The sequence below is a fragment of the Rhinopithecus roxellana genome, chromosome 10, assembly GCF_007565055.1.
Source record: "Rhinopithecus roxellana isolate Shanxi Qingling chromosome 10, ASM756505v1, whole genome shotgun sequence".
NCBI classification, from domain to species: domain Eukaryota; kingdom Metazoa; phylum Chordata; class Mammalia; order Primates; family Cercopithecidae; genus Rhinopithecus; species Rhinopithecus roxellana.
The window spans coordinates 20,936,304-20,954,308 of record NC_044558.1 but is presented as its reverse complement, the minus strand read 5'-3'; the positions used below and the strand labels follow the sequence as shown (position 1 = coordinate 20,954,308).

Below are 18,005 nucleotides of genomic sequence, written 5' to 3'. Positions count from 1 at the left end.
ATAGAATTTTCAGCCTCATCCCAGTAGAGTCTCCTCTACATGATAGCAACTCTCCCATTTCAGATAGTAGGAATGTTGATAGGAGAGGCAGGAGAAATGAACCTACGAAAAAATGGGGGTTCTTTCCCCATTCACACATGTGTCCTCAGGTCCCATGGGATGAGCATCTGTTTCCCCAGAAGGGCACTGGTGTGTCAGGATGGGCAACACAGTGCTTGGAAGGTGCGTCTCGCTGCCCATGGACCCTCCTGGCACCCAGCATCAGTACCACAAACAGTAAGGCTGCAGACAAAAGAGGAAAGGTAACAGTGTCCAATCGTGTGCTATACATAATCACAAAAGAAACTCTGCAAAGCATTCTCAAATAAAACCAAAGCAAGATGTCAAGAAAAATGCAAGCAGAACCAGGAGAAGCCATTAGGTAGAAAAACTTAATCCAACAGTCTGGTCTCTGTGTCTTATCTGAGCAGTTTCCTAATACCAGGAACTAATTTAAAATGAAAGGGCAGGACTTCTAACACATACTCTCCCAAAACCTTTAGGTTTCCCATAGTCATGTGAAAAACCTCAGTTGCTCAAATGAAGGTCTTCTTACTTTAATTTGAAGATACTGGAGCTTTAAGTAGATCTCACTTTCACTAACTTATTTTTAGATTAATGATAAAGGAATTCACACTCATTAAGTTCCACTGTTACAGCAGATAAGGACCACATGCTACAGAATCACTGAATCTCACACCTTCATCTTAGTCTAGTTTCCCACCCAGAACACGAATATCTGTTACATGTCCCCAACAGATGGAAATCAGCCATCTTCCACAGTAGCATGAACAAGAGCAAGAGCCTGCATCTTCATTCTGAGACTACAGAAGTCAGAAGCCCTGCCTGCCTTTCAGAGGGGACCCACGCAAACACTAAGAGGCAAAGCTGACGGTGACGTGAGTGCCAAGTGTAGGCAGTGGAAAGAGCTCAGCCCTCTTTGTGCAGTGACGGTCAGAGCTGTCTCTCAGGCCTCCTCCACTATCATTTGCTGGTGCGTTACTAATTTACTAGGCTGACTCATCTCTGGAGGCAAACACAGGCTCAGTGTTCGTTGCAAGGAAGTACTCAGCTCGCTGTGAAAGGTGCAGTATCTCCAGCAGGCAGATGTCTATCTTGTAGGGTCAGTATTTCCTAACAAATCATTTAAAGGAGACAGATACATCCTCTCCCAAACCAACTCTCAAGCTCAGAGGCATTTTCCGCACTTGGTTCTGAGACCATCACAATAGATCTGGCATGGATCTGAAATCTGGTTGGTCTAGAACCCTTGGGCCTCTTCCCCATGGCCTCAGAAGGCGCCATCCTGTGTCTTCCTTTCCATCATCATCAAATGGGAACAATCATAAACACATCTCCCAGGCAGCAGTGTGGGAATCGGGCTCCCAGAGCGCTTGATGAGGGTGGAGATGGGCAAGAACAGAGAGGGTCAGCTTAGTTGCAGTATCAGCATCAGCAGAATGATATTTCTGTGATTTTTGAGAAACCATGAACAGACATTCTAGGGACATTCATCAGAATGAAAACTTGGATGGCCGGGCATGGTGGTTCACGCCTATAATCCCAGCACTTTGGGAGGCTGAGGTGGGCAGATCACCTGAGGTGGGAAGTTCGAGATCAGCTTGACCAACATGGAGAAACCCCATCTCTACTAAAAATACAAAATTAGCCAGGCGTGGTGGTGCATGCCTGTAATCTCAGCTACTTGGGAGGCTGAGGCAGGAGAATTGCTTGAACCCAGGAGGTGGAGGTTGCGGTGAGCCGAGATTATACCATTGCACTCCAGCCTGGGCAAAAAGAGCAAAACTCTGTCTCAAAAAAAAAAGAAATAAGAAAACTTGGGGTAGACCGTGTCTGCTCTCAGCTGCCGCAGCGACCTTCAGAACGCTCTCTGTGACCAGTATGCATCTGCTCCTCTGACGCTCTGTGACCTCAGGGTGTGGTGGACACTCTGCCTCTTTTGGGTTAGACAATGTGATGGTTTCTCAGTGAGAGAAGACCAGGCAGAGCTGTGCTTGGAAGAAAAGGCAGAAATCAAAGATACAGATTTGGAGAAGAGAAGAAAGCTAGAAATCGTCTTGAGAAAATGACTGATTGAAGGTCGGAGGAAAAGAACTTTTCTCCCAGGCGCTGCTTGTCATGGCATCTGGCCTGACAGAATCTCCTGTCTCTTGCTGATTTGATCATAAAATATAGAGTGGACCCACAGGGAGAGCAAAAGCCTGAAGAAATAGCTGGGGAATTGGCTCTGTTGGAGCACTGTTTGCGTGCTCACTGCTGCGACTGTGAGCCGCCACACCAGCATGACTAATGCCTCTCCTCTAGGCCTAAATTAGATTTTGATTGTGTTTCATAGACGTTCACTGAATCACAGAAGTTTGAGGTAAAAAGACCCAAACTTCTCAGGAACACCTCCTGCGGTGTGTGTGGGATCATCCTCACAGGCAAGGCTGAAGCGCTCCCAGGACTCAGCAGAAATACCAGTAGTAACTCCTTCCCTTCCAAGGCCTCGGGGGCAAACCAGCTGCCCGCAGGGAGAGCTCTAAATGGTGTGGGCTCCTGGGGCCAGTGGGCTGTGGAACCTGCTCCTCCTGGGGCTAACTGGGGATCTGTAAGCAAGTGTGCCCTATCAGTGTGTAAACCAAAAGGTATCTGAGACAAGTCTCAGTCAATTTATTTTGCCAAAGTTAAAGACTGTGTAATTCCAGCACTTTGGGAGGCCGAGGCGGGTGGATCATGAGGTCAGGAATTTGAGACCAGCCTGGCCAACATAGTGAAACCCTGACTCTACTAAAAATACAAAAATTAGCTGGGCGTGGTGGCATGTGTCTGTAGTCCCAGCTACTCGGGAGGCTGAGGCAAGAGAATCGCTTGAACCCAGAAAGTGGAGGTTGCAGTGAGCCTAGATTGTGTCACTGCACTCCAGCCTGGGTGACAGAGCGAGACTCCATCTAAAAAAAAAAAAAAAAAAAAAAAAAAGATGCACCTGTGACACAGCCTTGGGAGGTCCTGACAACATGTGCCCAAGGTGGTCAAGGCACAGCTTGGCTTTATACATTTTAGGGAGGCATGAGATATCAATCAGTATGTGTAAGAAGTACATTGGTTTGGTCCGGAAAGGCAGGACAACTAGAAGTGGGAAGGGGGCTTCCAGGTCATAGGTAGATAAGAGACAAACAGTTGAATTATTTAGAGTTTCTGATTAGTCTTTCACTGAGTACACAATTTACATGAATAGTCACTTATGCCTTAGTCTGGCTTAGGGAAACAACAGGACAAATAAAGCAATCTGATATGCGTTTATCTCACACATGAGCAGAGGGATGACTTTGAGTTCTGTCTTTTGTCCACAGGAAATTTCCTTGTGGGCAAATTGTGAGGGAGGTATGTAGCTTTTTTATCTTTGTAGCTATCTTACTTAGGAATGGAATGCAAGGCAGGTTTGCCCAACGCAGTTCCCAGTTGACTTTTTCCTTTATCTTAGTGATTTGGGGTCCCAAGATTTTTCTTTTCACAAGTGACTAATGCCTGCTGTAAATCCTAAGTTGGACCGGCAGTGTCCTGTTTTTCGTAGATTTCCACTGAATCGCTGCTGCCTCTGGTGAAGTAGTTCAAGTTCCTCCCTAGTTCACCTCCCTCAGTGTTCTTCAACCATTCCACCCATTCTAATTTGCAGTGTGCCAGTAGCAAATGCTTTCTCATTTTTCTTGCAGAATTTAGCCTACGAAATCATCCTAACCCTGGGACAGGCATTCGAAGTCGCTTACCAGCTAGCACTACAAGCAAGAAAAGGGGGACACTCCTCCACACTTCCAGAAAGCTTTGAAAACAAACCCTCCAAACCTATCCCCAAGCCCCGCGTTAGCATTCGCAAGTCCGTGGTAAGTAAAAAAGATACAGATGTTCTCAAAAACCTTGAACAGGAGGGAAAGGGGCTGCTAACCAGGCCCTTGTGTGGTGTGGGTGCCATTAGAATCCAGGGCCTCTTCTTCATCCTTTACCTTGGCCTCCTCCTGGTATGTGTCCATCATCACCTCAGCCTGTTTCCCACCAAGTCTTGGGGACCGTCTCCCTCAACCTGGAGCCTCCAGAGAAATCTACTTTCTCAGTCACCTGCAGAAACCCTGTGAAGGGTCTCAGCAGCAGGTACTGCCGTTCTTGGTGAATTTTACCTAACTAAAGGTTTGGGAAAGCTTGGGAGCAGTGTTCCCTGGGGCTTCAGCTGCCATCTCATCAGAGGGCAAAGCCTCCTGCAAGCCCCTGGCCTCCAGAGAGGTTTGCAGAAGTACACAATGGTGATGTCCTCAGTCCCCAGCTAGAGGAAGCTGGATGCACAGGCTGCCCTGCTATATACAAGGCCTGCGCCATGGCCCGGGTGCTTTGTCTCCCGCAGCTGAGGCTTCCTGCAGCATGGTGACTGTTCAGAAGGTGCAGCCCCTCCTTCTCAGCATCTGCCTTCCTCCAGGAATTTCTTCCTCTTCCCTCCCACAGGCTCTGCAGACATCCTGTCCCAACAGGCTTGCATGACTTCAAAGCGGCCTCCTCTGGTAGTAGCAATATCCAAAAGCTGGAAGTTTCCCAGCCAGCCTCCCATCTGGTTTCTGCCCCGGCTGCCGTATTGCATCCTAGAAACTAGAAACCCTGGGACTCCCCCAGAATGCATTGCTCTCACACCCCCTAATCCTACCATCTGGAACTGTCTCTCCTCCTCCTCACCAGCCCCTACCTCCACTGTCAGGGGAACAGCAGCAGGCATTTTTAACGTTTGCAAGGAGGCACCTCCCTTTGTGACAATGCAGTTCTTGTTTTCAGTCTTCTTTTGGAGGCCTACCCCTGTCACCCTTCTTGGTAATATCAACATCCACAGGGATGACCCCTCCAGCATCTGGTCTCACATTTCCCTGACAGTTTACTTTCGGGACCTTTCCCTCCAGCCCCAGCCATTCGTTCCTGTGCCCATCACTCATTACCCACCATCCCCAGGAACTGCACCTCCTCTGAAATCTTTCTTCCAACGCCACGCTCTGAGCCCCTGGTCCTCCCACTCAGCACTGACCCAACCCAACACACTGCTTCCCAGTTCTGTATCTCCAGACTCACATGGCCAACTTCTTTCACATTTCCACCTTGATGCCTCACAGACGTCTGAAACTTAGCCTGGCCAGGACACAATTCCTGATTTTCCCCTCAAAGCTCTTCTCTCACCATCTTCCCCACCCCACAGCCACTCACCATGCAACTCAAGCCCAAAGTGTACAAGTCAGCCGGGATTCCCGTCTTCCCCTTACCTCTGTATCCAGCCCATGAGCAAATCCCATCAACCCTACCCCTAAAATGTATCTCAGTCCCGTCCACTCTTCCCCACTTCCTCCATCTCTCTTCCAGTTGGGGCCACTGCCACCTAGCCCCAGGCCTATGCAGTATAGCTCCTTGAGACTCCCCTCCCCACACAGCAGAGATCAGTCATGGCACCCTCTGCCCCAAGTACCCAGAATACAGTTTCCCCCACCACAGTCCTCTTTGATGCTGAGGTCTTCCCATTCCTTGCCTATATAATGCTCACTCCTACCTGAGGCCTTTATGCCACCTGCTCCCCACACTTGGAATATCCTCCCCCAGTTTCTGCATGGCTGACTTCATCTTGTCATTCAGGTCTCGGCTACTTGAAGAGGCGGATGTCCTGACCACCCAATCTGATGTAGACACCCAGTCACCTTCAAGCATGTCATCTGCTTTTAATTCTGTGTAGCATTTATTAATTGAGGGTTTTTTACTGATGGCTTGTTTATTGTCTGTCTTCCTCCACAAAAACGTAAATTTCATGCACACAGGGACCCCACCTGTCTTGTCACCACCAGGACCAGGCCCATAGCAGGTACTCAGTGAGTATCTGTGGATGAATAAATGAGGGCCTGTGGGTGGATTTCATAAGCGTATCCTTGAGATTGATTAGGCTGTTAAGTGTCCAGGAACTTGCAGAATGTTTTAGAGATTATCTCTCAGACTATTATATTCATTCTTATGTGGGCTAAATAAATCTGTTCACAGCAGGTACCTCTATCTAACCTTACCCTGGTCCCCACAGGCTTCTTCCAGAAGAGCACAAAGGGTTAGGTGCCATAAGAGCTCATAGAATATTCATCCAGATGCCTTCAAGGGAAACAGGAAAATATACAGTGAATAATACTGATGTTATTTATGTGCTTCAAGATCAGTCCCCCTCCACAGGCATTAGTATTCTAGTTCCCTCAGCCCCGGGCATTTCTTGATAAGAAATAATCAGTGATCCCTAAGAACACATGAGGTCCTCCCCACAACCTTATGGAGATACAGTCAAGGCATGGTAGAAGGCAGCTGCAAAGCTCATGGTGTCAGAGAAATGGGAGAGGCCTTCCCACCACCCCAGGTTCTGAGCAGAGCAGGCAGCTAGGACAGGGCAGGCAGACCTGGAAACACCAAAGGAAGAGGCAGCCATGGTGTAGATCTCACCCTGGGGCCGTTCCTGAGAGCGGACAGCCCAGCCCCGCCCCAGGAGTGGCCCGTTGTATTTGTATGCACAGGGACAAAATCATTTTAGGATTTGTCTCAAGGCTCAGCCTGACTGGGCCCCCGCTCACCTCCTCACCCTTAGTTGTCTGCCCTCCTGTTCCCTATCCTGCAAACTGACCCCAACCCCTCAACGACCATTTTCCCTTACCTCTGGGACTGTTTTTTATTGCTATGTGATATTTTGACACATGTATACAATATGTAATGGTCATATCAGTAACTGAGATATCCATCTCCTCAAACATTTTTCTTTTGTGTTGAGAAATTACAATTCTTCTAGCTATTTTGAAATATACAATAAATTATTGTTAACTATAGTCACCCTACTGCGCTATCAAATACTAGAACTTACTCCTTCTATTTAACCATATTTTTGTACCTATTAACTAATCTCTCTTCATCCCTGCTCTCCCTTCTTCACTTTCCGACTTCTGGTAACCACCATTCTACTCTATCTCCATGAGATCCACTTTTTATAGCTTCCACATATGAGAACATACAATATTTGTCTTTCTGTGCCTGGCTTATTTCACTCAACATAATGACCTTCAGTTCATTCATGTTGCTGCAAATGACAGGATCTCATTCTTTTTATGGCCGAATAGTATTCCGCTGTGTATATATACCACATTTTCTTTACCCATTCGTCCACTGATGGACACTTAGTTTGATTCCATGTCTTGACTGCTGTGAATAATTCTGCAATAAACATGGGAGTGCAGATATCTCTTTGATATACTGATTTCTTTTCTTTTGTGTATATACCCAGCAGTGAGATTGCTGGAATATATGGTAGCTCTATTTTTAGTTTTTTGAGGACCCTCCATGCTATTCTCCATAGTGGCTTTACTAATTTAGATTCCCACCAACAGTGCAGAAGTGCTTCCCTCTCTCTGTAACCTCACTGGCATCCATTACTTTGTGTCGTTTTGATAGCAGCCATTCCAGCGGCGGTGAGATGGTATCACCTTGTGATTGTCATTTGCATGTCCCTGATGATTAGTGATGTTGAGCACTTTTACCTATACCTGTTGGCCATTTGTATGTCGTCTTTCTAGAAATGCCTGTTCAGTTCTATTGCCTATTACTTAATCAGATTGGGTTGATTTTGTTTTTGTTTTTGTTTTTTGCTATTGAGTTTTTTGAGTCCCTTATTTATTCTGGTTATTAATCCCTTGTCAGATGGATACTTTGCAAATATTTTCTCCCATTCTGTAGGTTGTCTTTTTGCTTTGTTGATTGCTCTCCTTTGCTGTGCAGAAGCTTTTTCACTTGATGTAATTCCATTTGTCTATTTCTGCTTTTGTTGCCTGTGCTTTTGAGATTTTACCCAAAAAATCTTCGCCCAGACCAATGTCCCGTAGTGTTTCCCCAATGTTTTCTTCCAGTTCTTTCATCGTCTCAGGTCTTCCCTCTAATTCTTGAATCCATTTTGAGTTGATTTCTGTATATGGTGGAAGATGAGGCTCTGTTTTATTCTGTATACAGATTATTCTGGGACTTCTGCATGAGCTGTTCCATCTACTTCAGTTGCCTCCTCCTCCTGTCTTCAGGCAAATACTTGCTGGTCCTTCAGCTGTCCATTTAAATATTACCTCATTCTTTTGATACCATTTACTCAACAAGTATTTATTGTGTGCCTATTATTTACGGGGTTGCCAGGAGCTTTTCTGCGTTTTGGAGAAAATGGCAGTGATCAAAATAGACAAAATCCTGCCTCCATGAGCATACATGGCAGTGAAGGATGAACAAATAAATATGTGATGATGCATAATGGCAATAAATATTGTGAAGAATAAGGTAGAAGAGGACAGCAGAAAAGTTGGGGTGTTTTTGTAGGAGTAAACAGATAAGGCTTCTAGGAATACAGGTGGCAATGGAAGTGGTATTTGAGCAGAGACCTGAATAGCATTAGAGCATGAGGCATGCAGGTGTCTGGAGAAGGGAACTCGGGCAGGGCAGAGGATGAGCGCAGAGGCCCTGGGCATGGGCTTGGTGGGCAGGAAGAGCAAGGAAGCTATGTGGCTGGAGCAGAAAAATCAGGTGGGCAGGGGTACTGGAGGTCACGGTGAGGAGTTCGGGTTTTGTTCTGACTGACTGATGGAAACCACTGGAGAGTGAGAGCCGGGGAGTGGCATGGCCTGATTCACCTCCTCCATGAAGCCCCCCTGGCTCCCAAGGTGTGTGTGCCTACATGGTGCCCTCTCTTCCCCTCGTATCTCACCTCTCAGCACTGAAATCTGCCTCTGTCTGCTCCCCATCTGTGTGCTCACAAGGGCAAGAGCTGTGCCTCATTCACCGTCACCCTCAGGGGTGCCCTGCAGAGAGTCGGTGTGCAGTAAATGTGTGTCCAAAGAGTGAGCACGCGAGCCGCCTAGACCAGCATCGCCGCCCCCGGCCTGGGGCGCGGGGCCTGGCGTGGGTTCGCCAGCGGCGTCCGCGTGCATGCGCGCACCCGCGCGGCGACCGTATAACAGGCATCAGCCTTTCTGTTTTAAAGCAGATCGACCCATCTGAGCAAAAGACTCTGGCCAATCTACCGTGGATTGTGGAGCCGGGCCAAGAAGCCAAGAGGGGCATTAATACCAAGTATGAAACCACGATTTTCTGATACTCGCCGTCCTCCTGTCCTCGCGGTGCCTTGCTCGCCAAGCAGTCCCGGAGCAGGCTTTCCTTCGCGCCTCCGCGTCCACCCAGCCCAGGAGGAAGACTGCTCTGAGCGTGCGGCCTTGTTACGGGCGAAAGGCCACTGGCCATTCCTGGGGAAGTTCTTTCTGCACCAGTGACGGAAAACGCAAGACTTTCCGGTCGCAACCCCCGAGAGGCGTGAGTTGAGATGGGTTTTCCCCGATGTTCCCGACTCCCCTCCCCACCACCTCCCAAGGTATTTCTGATGACTCCGCCCCAGTACTTGCTTTGCTTCATTTGGGGATAATACCTTTTCTTAAAAAAAGAAAAAGAAAAAAAAAAAAAAGTAAAGGGGATCTCTAATACTGCCTAAAAGTATGTTTTCACTGTCAGCAGTCTTAAGGGTGAAATCAGAGCAGCACTACCCCTCCCACCTCCAAAGCATCTGTAAAATCATTCTATCATTGAGTATCATTTAATGCAAAAGGACAAAAACAACTCCCGTGATATGATTGCCAGGAGATTCTGTTTCCCGATTTCTATATTTGTGGATTTTATATGTAATCAACTATGTTAGAGAAAGAAAACCTTTCAACTGAATGATTGGTTCAAAAGGAAGGAATGATTTAAAATAGAGGAATTTATTATGCACAGCAAAATGTGTCTTGTATTAAATATTTTTATTAAAAGAATGTTTCATTAATGCATTGATAAGAAAACTAGGTTAGTTGTGAGGGATGTTTCTGGTTTCATTTCAAATAATTAAATTTCTACGGCTACTACCAAGAGGACTGGCTCAGTGGTGGCAAAATAGTGGTGATGCTCCCTAAAGCAGGAGGCCCGAAAGTGCTGAGGCAGCCATCAGCCTGCCGAGATTGTTTTTTTAATCTTCACAGTGTTTTAAAGAACATGTTAAAAAAAAATAATCTAGTGCTCCTGCTGTCAAGATTTCTGTCATGGAAACCTTGTTTGAGAAAGGTGTTAATAAAATTCTATTGCAAAAATTTCTTTTTCTAGAAAAAATAAATACAAAAAAAAGAAGAAATTCCAAAGTAATAAAACTTTTCTTGAGACAAACAAAAAAAAAGTTTGCTTACTATTTGATTAAATAAAATTTACTTACATTTCTTTAAGGTATTTTAATTTTTTAATGTCTCTGTGGAGTATTTGTATGATACCATAATGTATATTTATGTAGAATCAAATTATATAAACAATACCAATATCATTATAGAAAAAATAACATTTTAATGTATATTGTTCTAACAATCATATTGTGAATCATTTTGAAGTTCATTATAGCGATATTGATAAATTGTGGAATTGTCTTAATGTTTTTTTATTAACTGATATTATTTTAAACCTAATGATCAGTTACATTCATCAGTTGGTGAGTTTTGAAGAATAACTACATTTTATTTCAAACTAAAAAATGTATATGGTTTTAGTTCAGTGTTGAAGAATTTTAATACAATATTAAATTACTTGAACTGAACAGTTCCTTGTATATATTTTGCCTATTCACTGTTGATATGTATGTAGCAAAATGAGAGTTAAATAACACTAAAATATGGTACCAGGAGGCAATTGTATAGGAGCAAAGTCAATAGGAGATTTGCTGAAACAGAAGCATATGTGTAAATAAGCTTGGGCTTCCAGTTATAAATTTTGTAATTTTTGTCATTATTTATATCCTATAAAAAAAAGCACACAAAAATAAAACAGAAGTTGTACAGCAGTGGTGCTTGGCATCGTTCTGTGAGCACCTTCCCCACTCCCATTTAGGAGCAGAACCAAAGGCCCAGCCTTCTCAGCATCTACAGCTAAAGGGACTTTTTTAATTGGCAAAATTGTTAAGAAAAGTTGCATAGTTCCAAGTTCAACCAGTCTGAGAAAGATACACAGGCCTCTGAAACTTTAATTTCAGCCCTAAGCCCCCACTGCCTTCTTTTAAATATTAAAGCAGACTGTACGGAGGAATTGTCAAGACAGGCATCTCTAAAAGAGAAAGGATCACCAAACTGGATCACTTTTAGCACAGCATCGATGGTATGTTTGGAAAAACATTATCTACATGGTCATCAGTCCTCTCATTTCTTCCTACACACACAGCAGCCCCATAGACCAGAGCAGGGCAGGAAAAAGGAAGGACTAGGCCTACAGGGGGCAGACGAGAGTCGGCCCATGCATTGATGAAGAGATTTGCAGCTGATTTTCTTCAAGGGGAAATTTGACACATTGATAACTTCAATAACCATGGACAGGGGGGTCATTGAATGCTAACATTACTCAAAAAAGGACTTGAACTCAATTATTCCATTTAATTATTTCTTATTAAATTGTATTCTATGATAAATTTGAGTGAGTGAACCCTATGAAAATTATTCCTAGTTAATTCATTAATAAGTCATGGAAATGATTTTTCTCAAGACACACAAGATTTTCTCAAGTTGGAATACTTGGGAATATTGCTGGTTCAATGTTTGGATAAGATGGAGCAGAAGACAGGCTTGGATAAAGGAACACGTGACCAAATCCTCAAAAATCAATAAAAATTCATACCTGGATTCAAGGTAGCATCACTCCTAATTATTTCTGAAAAGAAATGAAAATTTGATAAGTGGTCTAGCCTCAAGAGAATTAAAATATAATGGCCGTTTTCAGGAAATCTGTAGGAAGAAGACTTAAAAAAAATAAATTTCTAAGTTCTCTTTTTAGATAGGCTAGTCGATCTGAACGTTTGAAACACATTTTTTGAAATAAAGTTGGGTGACTAGCCAACACAGCCAGCACAGAGCCTACATGCGGCAAGGCCCCACTGAGCCACCCCGTGCTCCAGTCGTTTCTCCCCAGCAGTCAGCCAGGCAGCCCCACATTTACTGCTGTCCGTGCCTCTAGGTAAATGGACACAAGCATCTGCCTGCCCCACCAACAGAGTCCCGCTTCCCTCAGAAACCAGTTCCAAAGCAGGCAGAGACGGTGCTTTGAACTTGCTCAGGCCTTTTGACCGTCACCATGCTGCATATTGTGACTCCATTAGTAGCTAGGAGCTGGAACTTATTTTTGTGGTTGAAATAACCCTGAGACCTTGGTGCCAACCAGGGGAATGCCACCTCCACTTAACTGTTTCTTCAGCTCAAGTCAGTCTACTTATTGAGAACTCACTCTGTGCTTAGCATGGCGTCAGTTTCCTTAGAGTTGCTTCTGCAAAGATGATCATTCTACAGCCAACATATTGCACTCAGTGTGCAACTCATCAAAAATCACAGCTACAAATTATTATTAAAACAGTTATTGTTTTTCTCTCCAAAACCTCAGAGACCTATATATGGGGAGAAAAAAAAGCTGCATGGGCATTTAACTTTCCAAGAGTAGTTAACGACCAGTGATGTGAAGACTTCCACATCAGGCTGAAATAAGAGATCCTTCATTTGTCATCTCCAACGGGGTCACCCGGCGGAAGGTGGCGACAGCAGCCACGGAGGTTTAATCAGGGCTTCTAACTTGGTTCAGACAGTGGAGGAGCGCAGGTATCAGATGACAGATTTCACGAGTACAGACGAGCTAATGGGCATGTTCCAAGCCCCGCTATTCAGGACATCTTGAAGTTCTGGCTCATCACCACAGTAAGAGCAAGAGATGGAGTCAGATTTTACAACCAAAGTCAGCTCACGATGTGGTAATAAAAACCATTCAAAGCAATTCATATTCAATACCCAATTTAATTGTCCTCTGGATGTCGCAGTGTCTCAATCAAGCATCCCAACAGCTGCTCCCCAGGGAGCCTGCCTGCCTGCAGCCCTCCCTCTCAAGTGGCAGTAAGACACGTGGGAAGTCAAGAGGCCCCCAAGTAAGAGGCAGCATCAGCTGTTTTCTGACATTTGAGAGGTGGATTTCTCTCTGATTCTCAAAAGTGCATGCTCAGTTTTCTGAGAGGAAAAAAAACAATGCCAGTGTGCTGTGTTGAGTCAGGGGAGACTGAGAAAGACAAAAGGTGCAAGTGTATTCTGGAATCCCATTTTAGCAGGCCGTTTCTGGGGTGTGGCTTTGAGCAGGTTGCAAACTCACATGCCTTCCAAGCCATATAGGTGACATGAGTGAGAGGGGTGGGGACTGTGCCTCGTCTCAGGGGCAACCGCTGCTGAGTTCCAGATGATTGTTGCCAGGCAGAAAGGAAGACCCTGGGTCCACAGATTTTCTAATAAATCTGGATTTTTATGCGAAATCATTGGGTTTTGAAGTGTTGGCAACAAATTCTGTTTTAAAAAATAAGTGTGAGCCACACAGAACTCATCTGTGGGCTGGGTGTGGTCTATGCATCAGTTGTTTGTGAACTCGTTTAGTAGCTTTATGACTTTCTGAGATTCCACGAAGCTTCAGCAACCTCGCAACTAGATACCCAGTTACTCATCAGGAAAACAGAGTGTTTGTGGCTGGGGTGAGTGGGTAGAGGAGGCAGAGATTCAGGGATCGGTGACATTTGTTGAATTGCTGTTATTCACCAGGTTTGTTTTGGGGAGTATCAGTTAGGAATTGACTAGTAGCAAAGGACTAGTAGCAAAGACCAGCAATAACTATGTCTTAAACGAGGTAGGGGTTGAATTTTCCCTCATGTAACATGAACTTCAGAGATAGGCAGTACAGAGCTGGAATTGTAGCTTTATAATATCATTGAAATCTCAAGATCCTTCTGTATTTCTACTCTGCCATCCTTTGGAAGTGGCTTTTAGCCTCAAGAATGCCTCATTGTCACAAAATGGCTGCTGGAGCATCCTCCAGCACACACATATTCCAGGCATTAGAAAAGATGGTAAGGACCATAGGATGGAAGCATTGTCTAGCTGAATAAGGCAAACTTTTAAGAGCTTTCCTGGAAGCTCCACCCCACAACTTCTGGGTACAGCTCATTGGCCACCCCTACATAGGAGGACGGAAAATGTGGCTGCAATCGTTAGTTTTAGCTGAGCACACTGCAGCCCCCAACAATGCAGGGGTTGTTAGTGAGGAAAAGGAGGAGATTGGATATTGTGGTGGTCACTGGCAGTGTCTACTACAGTGGGAATCATCACAGTAATAGCTAAAAGGCAAACACAAGCACACACAGGTGAGACACTTGAACAGAGAAAGCAGTGCCTGTAAGAGGGATTGATGATAATCCTGACAGAGTTGCTCTATAAATTAGCCACCAAACCTGAGCAGGAAAGATCCCCACAGCTGTGTTAATATGCACACCAAACATCTGTGCTGCCCAGCAAGCTCCTGAGAATGTTATGGGCAGAGCAGGCACAAAGGGGCACGCTGCGTCAGCAGACATCGCAGCACCATGGGTGATGCTAAAGGAGGAGACTGGCAATGACTTGGTTGGGCATCGGGGTGAGAGTAGAGGGCGCTGGCTCTCAACCTCCGCTGCACACTGGAATCACCCGGGGAAATTTAAAGGCTCCCTAGGAAGTGAATCCTTGAGGAGATGAACCCATTTGCTGAAGTCACACAGCTGGAAAGTTAGTGTAGTCAGGGTTGAACTTAGATCCACTTGACAGCCAAAGCCACACACATACCAACACACTCCCAAGCTACTGGCCCCAGCAACAAGCCCAGGGTCTTTTCTCCCCTCGTTCCCAGTCCTCCTTACCACTTGATGGGTGTATGCATTGCCCAAAGAGAATCAAGTTTGGGATAGTTCAGAAGAAAGCAGGTGACAGCTTTCCCGCTAAGCAGTGTCTGTCTCCTAAAAGCCAATGGCCATAAGGAGAAGGAGGTGGTAGAGGAGGGTGCCTGGAGCAAGGTGTCTGCCATGGAGCAGAAGCAGCAGGGTTCCAATTTGTAAATCATGGAGATTTGGGCAGTACAGGAATGGGGGTTTGTAACTGGGACAAAAGATAATTATTATGCTGTTTATTGAGATCTATGTCAGATTCTTGACATATTTTTCTAAGCCCCACAAAAGCCTTGTACATTAGGTTCCCTATTTGACAAATCAGGAAAGTGAGGCTCTAAGGGGCTGCATCTTTTCAAATGAAAGGAAAAGGAGAAGAGGGGAGATGAAATCAAGATGGCAGAAGAAAGCACACAGATCCACTAACCCAGGCCTGCCACTAATTTGAAATGAATCCCTTAAGAGTTTCAAAGTAGAAACAGGCGTCTCCAAAGGGAAGGCAACAGTAGCTCTGCTACCTTCCCTGCTCAATGCCTGTATCATCCGAGAATTGACAGCAGGTTGGGCAGTGGCCAAGTGCTGGCAAATCCAATTCATTCCAACCCACCTCTGCCATCCATTGCCTTCTATCAGAATGTTCCTGCTGCTTTTTTCAAAGAGCAATCTCTACAGGCACAGATACAAGTTAATCCGACTACCAAAAGCAGAAGCTCCTTGGGAGCAGACGGCATCTGGTGTCTTCTCTGAGAGCTTAGTAGTGATGTATCTGTCCTGATGCAAGTGGGTAATGAATGAAATGCGGAACTGAAGTGATGCTCTTGGACCCTCCAGCCCAGGGGCTTCAATGAGAAGGTACAGGGAGTGTTACCCAGTGGAGACAGAAAGCAGTGGACCAGAACCCAGCTCCACCACTTCGCTGTGGGGCCCTGGAAACCTAACCTCTCTGCATCTGTTTCCACACCTATGAAAGAGAGATAACACCTTGCAGCACTGTTATGATTCAGTTAAATAATGTATGGAAAGTGCCCAGCCTGTGGGCTTGGCACATAAAAGGCCCTTAAAAAATAATAGCTCCCTTCCTTCCTTCCTTCCTTCCTTCCTTCTAAAAGACTTGGTGTGTCTCCAGAGGTTAATTGACAGAGAGTAGGGCAATAAGCCCAAGATGAAGGGCTTAGTGAAGGGCCCACTGCTAATTGAAGGTGAATATAAGAACGTCTCCAAAACCATCACATAAGCTAATGGATGACCTTCCCCAGCTAGTGAAACCAAGCCTTATGACCCCCAGGCTGATGTCATCTGCCGCTAAACCTAGGAGTATTCTACTTCCAGTTGTAACTGACAGGCGACTTACAAGCCTAAGAGTCTTGGCCTGTCTATAAAGAATGGCAGATTTGGATTCTAGCCCTGGCTTTGTCACCAATTAGCTGCTGGGGTTTAGTTCTTCCTCTAAAAACTGAAGCTGCAGTCTGCAGATCCACTCAACTCCTGTGAAGATAAATAAGAGTTGGGCAGTGCCTCGAGTGGAGCGGCGATAAACATTTGATTGAATGCGAACGTGTGCTCCTGCTCCTCAGAACAGCCACCTTGGCACTGAGCAGGAGTCTCCACTCACCTGCTCAGTGTTTTCCAGTTTGATCAGTTGCTCTGAACCCCCAGACCCAAACTCAGGCCTCAACCACCCTCTCTAGTTACATATTCCAGCCCTGGGTGATGGAAATTACAGAGGCAGATTTTTCTATTCATTTCTATGTGATAAGGAGCATTCCCAGTCCTGAGGGACTGACCTCATAAATGAATTTACAGTGAACATCAGCAACTTGTTTTCCTGAATCTTAATTGAAATGAAAATTTCCCAAGTTCTGGTTTTCTCACATCACTTGACTCAGGAGCAAGTCATTGTTGGTGCCAGATGACTTCAAAGGCCTGGTCTCTGCTGCGTCTCAGATGTGACCCCCTTCTTCTGCCCCTCTCATGTGAGCATATACAGTAATTCTGTAGTTAAACTCATAGCCCAAGAGCAGCGGATTTTCTAATTCAGGCATTTTAGCAACTGTATAGGATATCCATGGTCCTAAGGGGAGTGGTTATGAGCAAGGAATGTATTCCAGTGACAATCTTCAGAGACTAACAATTATTAGAAAATCATTTTCTCCTTTGCTAAAGGTCAGTGAGTAAATTATAATATAAAACGTTTGTGGAATAATAGACGGCCATACTTGCTGACTTAAACACTCCAGGGATATGTTCATTCATTTTACATTAGCAAACCTCTTTTATCCAAGTAAAGTTTTACTTTCCCCTAATGACGTTTCACAGAAAAAGGCCAAACTAAAACGGCAAGATAAAATGCTGGTGATATGCTACAACTGCATTTGACAGTCTCATGGTATCCTCATGGAAGGGGAGAACGTAGACTGTGTTATGAACACGTGGGCAGATTCATCCCATGGAATTCCGGAGATGAATTCCAGTCATCCAACAAGTGTTTACTGAGGCCCTTATTGCAATGCTAGGCTCATGTTAGACTGTACAGTCCTGGCTTTCAAGGAGCTTATGATTTACTGGGGACCTCAATAAGCAAGCAATTCCAAAACAAGAAAAGCCATGACAGAGAAAAGAGAATGCTAGGAGAGGGCAGGGCAGCCCTTCAGCCCTTGAGGGTCATCTCAAAGAATTTGTGAAACATAGGGAGTTAGGGGGAAAAAGAAAATTGGTGAGAGGACAGCACAGAGAAAACAGCATACACAAAGCTACAGAAGGGAACTCGGAGCAGGTCCAGGGTTTAAACAGAAGTGTAAACACAAAGTTTAAACAGAGAAGTTTAATGTGACTCAGATGAGTGCTCTGGAAAGATCATGCAGAGGGGCACAACTGGAGGCAGAGATGGCAGCTGGGGCTGTTGCCAGGCAAAGAGGAGGGGGCTCAAATGGCATTGCAGAATGTCCCCTGAGCACTGTCTTAGTGCAGGCAATGAGATAAGTGCTTCACAAGCTTTATCTCATTAAATCCTACAACAATCCAGAGGGAGAAACGGATCCTCATTTTTCAGATAAGACAACTGCTGATACTGTCCTGTTTTCTTATCATCTGTTGTCCCCATGATCTCTCAACAACTAAAATGTATTTATTTATT

At 45.1% G+C, this 18,005-nt stretch overlaps 1 protein-coding gene across 49 annotated transcripts in view; it reads left to right on the top strand.

The window, feature by feature from the left end:
* The window catches only part of ANKS1B (ankyrin repeat and sterile alpha motif domain containing 1B), a 1,300,027-nt gene that overhangs the window by 1,278,708 nt on the left and 3,314 nt on the right, over positions 1–18,005 (top strand). For 18 of the 49 annotated variants that reach the window (XM_030938482.1, XM_030938493.1, XM_030938503.1 and 15 more), the window contains 2 exons: positions 3,753–3,920; positions 9,089–10,954. In XM_030938482.1, the coding sequence (XP_030794342.1) occupies positions 3,753–3,920; positions 9,089–9,199 (279 nt within the window). In that variant the 3' untranslated portion in view covers positions 9,200–10,954. Of the gene's footprint in view, positions 1–3,752; positions 3,921–9,072; positions 10,955–18,005 lie in introns of those variants that run through there. The other 31 variants (XM_030938486.1, XM_030938484.1, XM_010355945.1 and 28 more) reach the window with 7 other exon arrangements.